At 48.0% G+C, this 13,133-nt stretch overlaps 1 protein-coding gene across 2 annotated transcripts in view; it reads left to right on the top strand.

Moving 5' to 3' along the window:
- The window catches only part of Trpc7 (transient receptor potential cation channel subfamily C member 7), a 129,570-nt gene that overhangs the window by 103,850 nt on the left and 12,587 nt on the right, over window positions 1–13,133 (top strand). For both annotated transcript variants that reach the window (XM_051172049.1, XM_051172042.1), the window contains one exon: window positions 8,286–8,481. In XM_051172049.1, the coding sequence (XP_051028006.1) occupies window positions 8,286–8,481 (196 nt within the window). The remainder of the gene's footprint in view (window positions 1–8,285; window positions 8,482–13,133) is intronic.

The raw sequence follows: 13,133 nt of genomic DNA, 5'->3' as shown, positions 1-13,133 counted from the left end.
CCAGCAGACTACCATGTCTTCCCACCACACCTGGAGACCACTGCCCACCCTGCCTGAGCCATGTGTACTCTGGCTCCAGATTATCCCTTTGGAGACAATAAGAGATAGGGATAAGGAGAAATGTCATACATTAAGCCGCTCACCACAGTCTTTCCTTTACCCACATCATGGAAAGACAGGTGCCACTAAAGAAAAAGAGGCCCTGGACTTGCCCAAGACCACAGAGCCAGGAGGTGGATATGAACTTTGTTCTTCTCAACTTCCAACCCACCTTTGAGTAGAAACCTTAAGTCTGTATGCTTTGAGGTGGAGGCTGACTCTTTGCTCTCCTGTGGTGCTAGTTGTTCAAACTAACACACTGTACAGGACTTTGTCAGTGAGAATCCAATGGTCCTGCACATCTCAGCTCTCAGTGTACAGCACATGGCGCTCCCCTGTATATCACGGGTATCTATATCATGATAGTTATGGGACAACCACTGCATGTCAACTTCTAGCTTAGCCTTGCAGCCCTGGGGTTAACAAGAGGCACCCTTTACCTCCAGGAAGGACTGGGGAAAGTGGATGAGCAGCAGCCATGACGCTGTGTGGCCGTTGCAAATGATGTCTGGGCAGCAGCTGGGAGGAAGTATTGGCTGCTGCTTGGCATGGTCAGAGAACGCTTCCTAGAAGGGATGGCCCTGTGGAGAGTTCTAGGGAGAAAACTAGAAGGATACCCGGACATCTTCAAAGAACTACAAATAGCCAAGAGCCTTGGGGAGATGGAAAAAGATTATACAAGGGAGTCCAGAAGAAACCAAGTTGTGAAGGGTCTTCTAAGTCCTGACAGAGGGTGAGAGTCTCTGCTGAGGCCTCCTTAAAGACAAAGGTGTGCTGAGAGATGCTTCTGGAAGGAAGTTTTGACAGTAGTGTGGAGGACGGATGGGTAAGCACAGAGAATTGGCCTGAGCCTGTTGCTGAAGAGTGAGGAAGATGAAAATGGGGAAACATTCTTCTAGAAAGAACATGGTAGAAGCAACTCTGGAGGGAAGCGAGCTAGATGAGCTGGGAGGGCCACAGAGACAGAGGCTGCAGCAGTGGGGGTGGGGATGGAGGAGGGATGCAAGGATCTGGCCCTGTGTAGGCCCTGTGGGGCAGCCGAGGTCAACCAGGGGCCTGTTACAAGAAGCCACAAGGAAACGTTAGGTCCTCCTGGGGCACACAGGCCCATGGCTGCTGCCATTCTCTCTGTGCAGTGCATGTAGAACGCACTTGTAGGCAAGCAACGGGGGAAGGAAGCAGCCTGCCTGGCCTCCCAGGCACAGGTGCTTTCCAGGGCCCTGGCCAGAGCTGGTACATGACAATGTGTCTGAGCTAGCAGCTCTGTGGACTGAGTGTTGTTAAAATCACACTTTATTATATCTCCAAGCTTTCATCATCACCTCTTACTTCACAAATTCACAGCAGGTGCAAGGTGTTTGGATGCCTAAGGGAGTTTATCGGGTAAATTCTGACACCTGACAGGGTGTCACACAGTCAGCCCTGGGGCCCTACTCAGACCCAGAGAGTTTAGGCCACTACAGTTAACATTAAGGTAAAAAAGAAACTCTTATCTTGGCATGGCTCACTAATATGTAAGTGACAGACTTTCGTCTGGGCTATTTTAAAAGGCTGACAATGGGCCGGGTGTGGTCACACACACCTTTAATCCCAGCGCTCAGGAGGCAGAAGTAGGTGGATTGATGTGAGTTCAAGGCTAGCCTGGTCTACAAAGTAAGTCTAGGTCAGCCAAGGCTACACAGAGAAACCCTGTCTGGAAAAATGAAAAGGAAAAGGAAGAAAGAAAGAAAGAAAGAAAGAAAGAAAGGAAGAAAGAAAGAAAGAAAGAAAGAAAGAAGAAAAAGCTAACAAAACATTTTAGAACAAATATTCTGTTCTGTAGTGCTTGGAATGCTCCTCTCATGTTTATTCATGACATGAAATGCTAAAGCCTCTACAGCAGACAAAAAGGTGACAAGGGTCTGGGAGGTTGCTGTTGTTGTGTTGTTGTCATTTTGCCACACTGGTGACTCCCAGGCAAGCACTGTCACTTAGGTACATCCCTTGGCCAAGTCACTACTGGCTGGTGACTTAGCATCCAAGGACTATCCAGCCCTTGCCCTGCTTGGCTTCCAAGGTTAGATTTTTCGGGTGTGCTGGCCACAGGCCCTTGACAGAGTGTCTCAAGTCCCACTTCAGGTCCCCAGCTGAGTGGAGGTGAATGCCAGGGAAGAAATGCTGACCTCTTTAGCACTAACATTTCATTCTAGCTGTGGAAGTTGAACTGAAACTCTCAGTCTCAAAGTGACAGACAGTGTAAGAAGAAACTGGCCTATAGCAGGGCATCATCCCAGTGGGAGGAGCTAAATTGCCCGGTGCCTTGAAGACTTTGCCTAAGTGATGGGCTTTGACAGCCATAAGACCACTAAAGGAGAGAGCCTGGGTCCATTTTGTATTGCCTGCTCATTGTAAGGTTCCAGAGACTTCCCTCCAGACATTACAACTTATTGCTGTTAAGGAAGCAATGAAAGAAAGAAAAAAAAAAAAAAAAAAAAAAAAACATTAGCCCTAAAAGGAGACTTGCTGACTGAACAGTTGATACATAGCAAGTGTCTTCACAAGTGTCACGTTAGTTCACAAGGCCTTCACAGCAGCCTTACAAAATAGAGACTGTTGTTTTCCCATCCTACACTTAGGGGGAAAAAGGCCTAGAGAGCCTGTTATTTTGGCAAAAAGTTAACAGCCAACCCCAGGCTCAATTCACTTCAGACCCTGCACTCTTAACAGCTGTCAGCAGCAAGGCCAGTAAACAGGAACCGGGAGCGCACAGCACAGATTGACCCATCCACTCATGCGCACACACTGACTTTGTTGAGCTCCTTCTATCTGCTAGGCTGGATGGATTTCACTCAGCCCAAGCCAGGCTCCTTTCTCCTGCAGCTTCTAATCCCAGATCCTCATTTGGGGCCCAAGATAGAACCACAAGGTGATTCAGAGGCAGAGGCGGGCACGCTGGGGTACAAAGCTTGGCAGGAATACAGACTGCCTTGAACATTTGACTGTCTCCCCTCACCCTCCTCAGGCCTGGTGATTGGTTTGGGTCCCTGAGATCTGAGTGTTAGAGAAATGGCCTTCCTGCAAGCTCTTTCTCCACCCCAAGCGCCTTCCTCCATCACCCTACTTGATGGCAAGCGGGTGTTGCTCTCCTTTGGCAGGATGCTCGCAGGGCATGGCTATTGTCTTCTGACTATGAGGAGCAGTCCTCTGAGCTCCGATCCTCCTGGTTAATTTTAGCTTGCTAGCTGCACATGGGTAGGTAACTCAACCGAACTGAATGCTTGTGGGGAGGGTTTGTGATGCTCTGAAGAAGCAGCAATTTTCATAACAATCGGCCCAAACTGTCTTTGTTGATCAGTTTGTTCTCTGAGGCGCACGCATGCTGCCTCTTCAGGAAACCTGTTATTAAAATCTCATTATCCAGGCGAGACAGACCTGGCAGAGAACTGATTACCTTGTCCCAGGCTTCCGCATGACAGATCAGCCCCAACCTTCCCACACACACCCCCAGCCAGGGAGACAAGGGTGAATCACAGGCTATTCAGGCCCAGCTCGTCCACCTAGCTAAGAGCACTTCTCATGCTGGGGGGTGGCCTGCTGACTAACTCCAGCCCCTTCCCCTGCAAGCCAGGAGCCCAAAGGGAAGACAAAGAAAAAAAGCAGCATGGGCTGGAGGCACGAGAGGCTAATTTGCATGACGTCAAGCATCTGTGGTGATCTGGCAGATAGGAAGGCAAACGAAGCTTGTTCAGGAAAATCAATACATACCTAAATGATTAACTTCATTCAGTGGGTGGAGGCCTTGGGAGCTGATGGGGCTCTGTACGCTCCCAGCCAACACAGAGCACACAGCACAGCTGGCTTACAGCTTGACTGCAGTCTCCCTAACACCTTCTAGGTTTCTTTCAGAGCTCAGCAAATCAGCAAATCAATCAAAAGACTAGCAACCATTCGTTTAATCTTCCTAGCAACTGGGCAGCAAAGTACCATTATGTCCATTGCATGGTTGGGCAAATTGAGACCCTAATAGGCTTTGCAACACGTTTAGGCACACATATTTCTAGTATGTGGTTTGGAAAGGGTTGGGCCCTGACATGCATCTCCTGCTTTTCCCACCTACTTCTGTGAAGCCTTCTGTGATCCACACAGTTGAGTAACCCTGGCAAACTCTACAGCGAATGGGGTGAGAGGAGGATGGAAAGACAGTAGCCACGCCCCTTGGCAATAAGGAACCCCCAGTGTGGCCCTAAGCATCCAGTTGCCAGTGGGGCTTTTGTGAATGGCTTTGTGGTAGACATCAATTAAAGGTCTTGCTTCCTGAAAGGTAACCCCAGATGAGGAGGAGGAGGAGGCTGGACCTTTTGCCAGCTGTCCTGTGTTTTGTGGCTCCTGCAAATTATAGGCAATGATCCGGGCACACAGGCTCAGGCCTATAGTGCCAGTGCTCAGGAGACTGAGGCAGAAGGATGGCCATGGGTTCAAGGCCAGTCAAGGCTATGGTGAGAGACCCTATCTCTAGTAATTAAATAAGTAAATATATAGTGGACAGCGATTGAGACACAGGGCACTGGGGGGTAGCTCCAGGCCTGGGGCCTTGGCATCAATGATCTTCTACCAACTTGATCTAAGCCCAGCTCCCTTTCCAAGGCTATACTGTGGAGGCTTCCAAGATGCCAGTGACACAAATCTCCCACTGAGGATAGGAGACTGGCTTTCTTTAATCATTTTATTCCTGCCACAACCAAGGCTAGAAGATTCTAGCCTGGAGTCTCATGCAGACTATGAAGCTCTTGCATGTTAAAAAGCGTACGTTTTTGTCATTGACATTTCCCCCCAACAGATACCCTTTCCTTCCTTAGACTGTCTGTTGTTCTCATGCTGAGTCACAGAAGCGTTTAGGAAGCCAGGAGTGCTGCGGAAGGCCAATTATTCCCAGCGCTTAGAAGGTGCAGGCAGTGGGATCAGGTTCAAGGCTACCAGCTTTGGCTACGTATTGAGTTCGAAGCCAGCCTGGACTGTTCGCGACTGTCCCTGAGTCATTCCTTAGTGTTGGCTGTACAGTGTGAATTTAAATGTGCCTTTCCTACAGGCTCATGTGTCTGTGTAGGTGTCATGGGGCCTTTAGGAAATGGAGGAAGTGGGTCACTGGAGGCGGGCATTTTCTGATATAGTCTGGCCTGGGCTTCTCTGAGCTCCTCTCTGCTTCCTGACCACGGAGACTTGAACAAACAGCCTCATTCCCCCCAGCACCATGACGAGTCCACCAGGTGTCTTCTCAAGTCATGAGTCAACACACAGCATCCCTTCCTCAAGCCGCTTCTTGTTGGAAATCTGATCAAATCAACAAGGAAGGATTTTAGTGCATCCACTAACATTCACGGATTCAAGTCCTTTTCCCACCGTCTTTTGCTCCCTGTGCTTTCAACATTCAGGAACGAATTGAATTTCTGTGTGAGTGGATCTCTCGATGCAAGGATGTTTATGTTAGTAGTTTCTGAAGCTTCCTCCAAGCCAAGATCGTCTAGTATATCCTCAGCAGCATTGCATGCTAGTTTCTGTCATAAACATTTTTTTCCAATTTTAACTCTTCATTTCCAGTCAGAACTTATCTATTCATATTGTGTCGGTCTAGAAAAAAAATTCTGTCACATCTTAGCCTAGATAGTCAGGCATATGTTAGCCAATAAGGTCTCCTCTGCCAGTAAGAACAACAAACATATCTTTCACAATCTCTATATGAGTGTTCCTGTGGAGTGGGCTGGGTCCAGATACAAACTCAACACCCAACTGAGACTCTCACTGCCCTCACTTGGTCAGTCAGCCCACCTTTTCTTTGAAAGAACGTCTGTTGCTTCTGCTCATCCTGCCTCCTACAAAGCAGAGACAGAGCCATAGACTTCATCAGGAGCCTGGAAGAGGTTGTCACAGACTGGCTTAGGACCCCTTCCTGGCCAGCCAGGTGTGTGTGTCTGTGTGTTTATCCCTCTGACGAGGTGGCTTCTGCTCTAGAGATCCCAATAAGTCTGGGTCTCTTGCAATTGCTCTGGTAGAGATGATGCTAGGTGGAAGCTCAGGGGTTCGTCTTTGCCCTGGAGAGGAGATGTTGAGTGAGCATGCCCTGACAGCCCTAGCCTGGGGTCAGAACGAAACTGAGAGGTCACTTTGGAGACCACATTGTAAACACACTTTTCCCAGAACACCATCTGCTTAACAGGCCTGCTTGGCCTTCTGGTTGCATACAGAATGCCTCAATAGAAATAGATGAGGGCTCCGAGGCGATCCTCAGAGTGAGAAAGCAGACATGCTGGTTCTGAGCCTATCTTCCCTCACTGAAACCATTGTAGGGGGTTGGTCCTACTTTGTGCTCCCTGTGACCTCACTGGTGTCAGCCAGAGACCTGTGGGGTGATGCAGGGAAGGAACAGAAAGTGAATTTGAGTGAAACACCTCCCTGTCACAAGTGTTAGCCACTGTCTCTGTTGTTCAGGACAAGTGCTTGGTACTTCTCACTGGATCCTGTGGAGGTGGGAACACCTGTGTAAGAGACGGGAGCTGCTGGCCCCTTCCAGTTTAGGATCTGGGGATCATCGGGGGCTTGGGACTCCATGCCACTGTTCTCTTCCATAAGGAGATGATAGATTAATTCCTTCATGATGAGAGATGGTACCTCAGTAAGTCTTCCACACAGTGAACACCACATTGTCACATGAAACGGATTCAATATCTTATATAAGGAGACCATTTTCCCTTTCTAGAACAGCAGTGGAAGCCAGAACTCTCCAGTGATGGCTCCACACCCAACCTTCACTTCAAACCCTGCTACTGAGCCATCCATGGTGAGACACACCTTTAGCCCCAGCCCTCTGAAGGCAGAGGTGCAGGCAGGCACATCAGCCTGCTCTACATAGTGAGTTCCAGGCCAGCCAAGGCTACGTAGTGAGACCCTGTCTCAAAACAAACAAACACCCTGCTAGTGAATTCTGATTAAATGTTTCAAAAGCACAGCTTCAAAGGAAATAACGGACAAGCACAGCAACGCATACTCACTTCAGACACCAGCCTCTTAGACTCTGGAGTGCACAGGGAGTGAGCTGCACAGCTGGCTGCACACACTAGCCCCCATCCCCACACATAGACACCCCCACATTCTCACATGCAGGAGAGCTGTAAATTCATGCAAGCCCAAGTTGGAAAACTAGCATTTCTGTACATTTTCTCAAAGAAATTTCGATGCTTGAGAAACACTGATAGGATGTGGGGTGAGCTCTAGTTAATCCTGGCCATTTGTGGGTAAGTGTTGAAAATCTGAAATGTTACAAGAAGGAGGGAAAAAAAAAAACAAAAAAGAAAAGTCCTGTCTTATGATGGCACTGAAAATTTGGATGCAAACTAGAAAGCTGAACTTTCCCTTTTACACGGTTGTATTCTAAGCCATCCAACCACAGTCCAGCTTTTTAATTGGATTTTATGTAATAAGCCTGATACACAGTCATAGTCAGGAGGGTAGGTCTGTGGGATATTCTTGGGGATTGAAGCCACTGTATTCTAACTTCAAGGGTCAAAGAGCAACCTGTTGGAGGCCAGGTCTCCTCGGACCACCCTTGGCCCATGTGTGGCACCCACCAGAGGTAGCACCTGCAGAATTAGAACATTGTGGTAGTTTTCCTCAGTCTCTTTTCTGACCAACCCAGCCTGGGTTAGAGGTCTTTGTTTTTGTGACTGTCCTCAGGTAAGGAGGATAAACAGAAGCCTGCCACCAGGTGTCATGAGGCCCCTGAGTGCCGGGTAGCAACGCCAGCAATGCCTGTGAGACACGGGTCATGGTCAGGCTGGGTAGCCTGCAAAGAGCTGTTTGAGAGTCCACAGAAGGAACAACATGCTTTCTTAGCGCTCACGAGCAATTATTTGCCCTGTGTTTAATTTTAGCCGTCTGATTAATTACAGAATGATAAAACCGGTGTCTCAGCCAGGAGCCCCAGCAAAATTGAACTTAAAAAGGAAGAAATTGCCATATAAGAGTCTTTCTAAGAGTTCTTAGAAATCTGAGTGTCTCAATATTGCAAAAAGTAGGCATCAGCAGCCCACCCCAGCCCCACTGTGCGGCGCACAGTGGACGGAGGCCGTTAAAGCCTGGTAGTGAAGGGGCAGCTTTCATCTTTAAAAGTGTGACCCAGTTCACACTGCATGACAGGACTGTCTGTTTCCTCGCAGAGTTGAAGAAAGCTTTAAAACCTTGTTCTGGTCCATATTTGGCCTGTCTGAGGTGATTTCGGTGGTGCTGAAATACGACCACAAATTCATCGAGAATATTGGCTACGTGCTGTACGGCGTCTATAATGTCACCATGGTGGTTGTGCTGCTAAACATGCTGATAGCCATGATCAACAACTCCTACCAGGAAATCGAGGTAAGCCAGCTCAGTGCTCTGCTCTCCATCCCTGGTAAGCCAGCTCAGTGCTCTGCTCTCCATCCCTGGTAAGCCAGCTCAGTGCTCTGCTCTCCATCCCTGGTAAGCCAGCTCAGTGCTCTGCTCTCCATCCCTGGTAAGCCAGCTCAGTGCTCTCCATCCCTTGGGTGGTCATGGCAGTTGAGTAAGGAGAGTGGTGACAGCAGACACGCACGTTGTCTCACATGTGAAGCTAATACAGTAACAGACATTCTTGCTGGACCATGCTAGAACTTTTCTGTCAGGCTGTCACATGGCCCTGCTGCCACCACCACATGGAAGGGCCCAGTGAGAGCAGAAGGAACCAGGATTGTGTATCGTTCAGACAGCATGCTGCCAGCTCATGGCACTCAGAATGGCTATGGCCTGTCATGTGCTTCTTATTAAAAGCCTACTGTGTGCCAAGCCTTGCTGAGCATCAGGATACTACAGTGATGATGCAGACAAGGCCCTGCCCCCAAGGACCTCATAAGCTAATCAGAAAACATGGAGACTGGGGGTCTGGGAGATGACTCGGTGCATAAAGTGCATGTTAGCAAGTGTGAGGACCTGAAGCTGGATTCCCAGAACCTATGAAACAAGGTAGGCATGGTGCCATATGTCTGCAATGCCAGCTCTGGGAAGCAAAGACAGCAGGATCCTGGGAGCTTTGGGGCCGGCCAGCCTAAGCAGTCAGTGAGCTCCCAGTTCAGTGAGGGACCTTATCCCCTTGACCAAGGTGGAAAGTGATGGCGGGAGATACCCAGTGTCAAATTATGGCCTCTATATACAAACACATAGGCATGCACACTTATGTATCCTGCATGCACATCCCTCCCCACATGTGGATACATGCAAAACCAAACAAAACAGGTAAGGACTGGTGAGTTGGCTCGGCAGGTAAAGGTGCTTGCTGTGCAGTCCTGATGACCTAAGTTCAATCCCCAGAACCCACATAAAAATGGAAAGAAAAAACTAATTGCACAAAGTCATCCCTTGACCTCCCTATGTGTACCATAGCACATGCACTTCCACATCACACACATACAGTAATAATTTTTTTTTTAGTGTTAAAAAACCAAGTAAGGCAATCATCAAGCCACCATGCTCTGGAGTCAATGCAACCAGGCACAGAAGATGCAAAGGAAAAAGAGAAACTGGCCAAGAAGCGTGGGGGCCAATTTAAAGATGAAAAATGACTTGCCAGAAAGATAACAGAGGTCAAAAGAAAGGATAAAGCCCAGAGCACTCACCCAGCATGCACAAGGCCTTGGATGTGATCCCCAGCAATGGTGGGAAAAGGGGGAGGAAGAAAGGAGACACTTTATGAAAAGAAAATGAAGAAGGAAGAGGCAAAGTAGTGGTGGTGACGGTAGAGGTGGTGGTGGAGGTGGTGGTAGAGGTGGTGGTGGTAGAGGTGGTGGTGGTCGTAGAGGTGGTGGTGATGGTGGTGGTGGTGACGGTGGTGGTGGTGACGGTAGAGGTGGTGGTGGTAGAGGTGGTGGTAGAGGTGGTGGTGGTAGAGGTGGTGGTGATGGTGGTAGTGGTGGTAGAGGTGGTGTTGGTGGTGGGTGGTGGCAGCAGTAGAGGTGGTGTTGGTAGTAGAGGTGGTGGTGGTGGTGGTTGTGGTGGTGGGGGTGGTTGGGGATACAGCTCAGTGGTAGCATTTGCAAAACCAAAGCTCAATCAATCCCCAGCACTTCAAGAAAAAAAAAAAGTTCCACCAGATGCCTTATTAAGATCTAAAATACTCAAACTATGATCAATTGGTTGCATTCTTATTTAAAACATCAAGAAGTTAAAAGTAACACAAATGAACAGTAATGGGAATCAAGGTGAACTGATTAAGATGAATCTGATTAAAGGAATATTGTACAACCTAATTAAAAAGAAAAAAAAGCATGGTGGTGGTAGGCAGCAAGATGGCTCCATGAGGAAAGGAGCTTGTGGCCAAGCCTGATGATCTGAGCTCAATCCCAGCACCCACACGGTAGAGAGACAGAACTGGCTTCCAAGAGTTGTTCTCTGATTTCCACACATGCACTATGGCATGTGCACACCCAAACACATTTGCACACAAGGTAGTAATAAATAAATGTCATATATTTCTTAAAGGATGAGCACACATGCTATGATCCAGTGCTCGGTACTCAGGAGCTAAAGTAGGAAGATCAAGCCCAGCCTATGCTACATAGCAAGACTGTCTCAAAAACAAACAAGCAGACGGAAAAGAAGAGCCCCCCCCCCCCCGAAGCCTTAGTGTTAAGAGAAAGGCAAGTGAAGCTGCAGAACAGTGTAACTAGTGCATTCCCCTGTGGAAGAGAGGCGGAGGGGGATGCATACCCATGCCCCGTTGTGATTGAATTTGGAAAAGAAAAACCTTCTCAAGGACACCATAGGAAAGGTGTGGCTGGGGACAGATTGATGGCTCTGTGACTAAGAGTGTGCTGCTCTTGCAGAGACTGGGGTTCAGTTCCCAGCACCCAGGGGATTTTATGCCACCTTCATATAGGAGCATTGGCTGTTAGTATCTACACACACACACACACACACACACACACACACACACACACACACACACTTTTTAAAGAGGAAAAAAAAAAAAAAAGAAAGAAATACGCTAATGGGATGCTGCCTGCTAACAGGTACAACTGGGGGAAGAAGGTGATGGGCAGAGTCCTTTTCGATTTAAACCTTATGCTTTGTAAGTTAGGGAGAAATTCCTCGGATATTATTAAATGGAAATCCAAGTTGGATTTCTCCAAATACAAATAGGCAGAGCTCCTATTTATATGATAATACAATACAAATCTGCAGGGGGAAAAAGATAGAAAAGGGCCGCCAAGAAAGGGCCACATCCTCTGTGGGGCAGGGATTTGGAAGTAGAGGGGAGGTTCGGTCCAGGCCTTTCACGTTTGCTGGCAAACCCCAGGCTTACATAATAAGAAACTGGTACTTCCATATTTTTCATATAGGAAAATAAAGAACCTAACTTAGTATGGATTTTATTTTGTAAAAAGTAAAAGCAGATAGTGTGGCTTAAACATCAGGCGTTTATTTTCTCATAGTCCTACAGGCTGGAAGAGCAAGATGTCCCGGCAGATCGATCCCTGAGAGGCTGCCCTTCTTGGCATGCAGACAGCAGCCTTCCAGCTGTGTCTGTGCCTAGCTTTCCTACCAGCTCTGCTAGATCAGCCCCACCCTTACAACCTCATTAAGCCTCAAGCACCTTTAAAAAAGGTTCTGTCTGCAAATCGTTCACATCCCAGAGCTGTGGCCTTAGGGCTGCAGTGGTTGAGTTTTAAGAGGGTACTGCTCTTTGGCCCATGCCATGCTCTCCTGGAAAGATCATGGCAGACTACAGGATCCACATGACTTACAACAGAGAGGATCAGACAGAGTAGTGTGCTCAGCACTGCAGGGGCACATGCTGGGCAAGGGAGGGAGGCTAGAGGCTGGAGGAAGTAGGGGGCTGGTCCTGGGGCATCCGCTGTCAACACTTCACCACCACTGCTGGGAGATGCAGCACTCACTGTAGGGGTGGACCAGTGACATCTTTCTAAGAAGTGTTGTATATGTTTGGTTTCCTGTGTAAATCAGCTATTGACAACTAGTCCTCCGATCTTTCTGGACCTCAGTTTCCCTGAGTGTAAGAAAAGGCAAATGTTGCTTGAAGAAAAGTCATGGGTCATTTTATTTCCCACCCAGAGATTTCTAACAAACATATCAAGCTTTGGTCCTCATAGCTGTGGCATGAGAAGGGTGGCTGAGCGACGCCCACTTGGTTCGGACTAGGCAAGCTCGTAGCTCATGGTGTCCACCGGATGAGATCTGATGAGAGCAGAATGCTGTGGGCCGACCCCTCCACTATGGGCCCTGAACAACATCTTGGCCAGGGCAGTTACTGTGCCTGCCTGTCTCAGTGAGCCATGATAATGCCCCAGGGTACTGGTGACCACATCTGGCTGTGGTGAGGGAATATTTGTAAACCTTCTATGAGGACACTTACTGATTCATTTACAAGATTCTAAGCACCTCTCATCAGAATGCACAGGTTCGCCTACCCATGCCCAGCATACCTCTCCACTTCCTCCATCTGGGGGCAGTCCTGGCTCTCTCAGGAGCCACCCTGCCTGCATCTTCAGCCTTCTGCTCTCTACCTAATCTTTTGTGTCCAACACTTAAATGAGTTCCTCCTTGACCATATATATATATATATATATATATATATATATATATATATATATATATATATATATATATATATATTTTTTTTTTTTTTTTTTTTTTTTTTTTTTTTTTTTGTAAGTGAGAAAATCCTCCTTTCATCAGACGCTCTCACAGCTCTCCACCACCAGTGGTTCACATTGCTCAACATCTCTCCCACCACTGACTTGCACCCATTCTCCACTCCAGCTCACCTCTGAAAGCTGGTTGAGAACTATTTAGCTCCTTATCAGCCAGGGAAGAGTCTTTAAACCCCAGATTAGGCCAGGCCCAGCACAAGATCCTCTCTCAGCCCTGACATATTTCTTGGTCAAGGCCAAGGCAGGCTGATGAGTAACTGATCCAACCATGCCATTGTGCTTGAAGAAAAGCCAGAATGCACATCCCAAAGAACATGCTTCCTCCTT

The sequence above is a fragment of the Acomys russatus genome, chromosome 3, assembly GCF_903995435.1.
Source record: "Acomys russatus chromosome 3, mAcoRus1.1, whole genome shotgun sequence".
Classification (NCBI taxonomy): Eukaryota; Metazoa; Chordata; class Mammalia; order Rodentia; family Muridae; genus Acomys; species Acomys russatus.
Note: the sequence above shows the minus strand (reverse complement) of the source record. Positions and strands in the feature narration are given on the sequence as shown.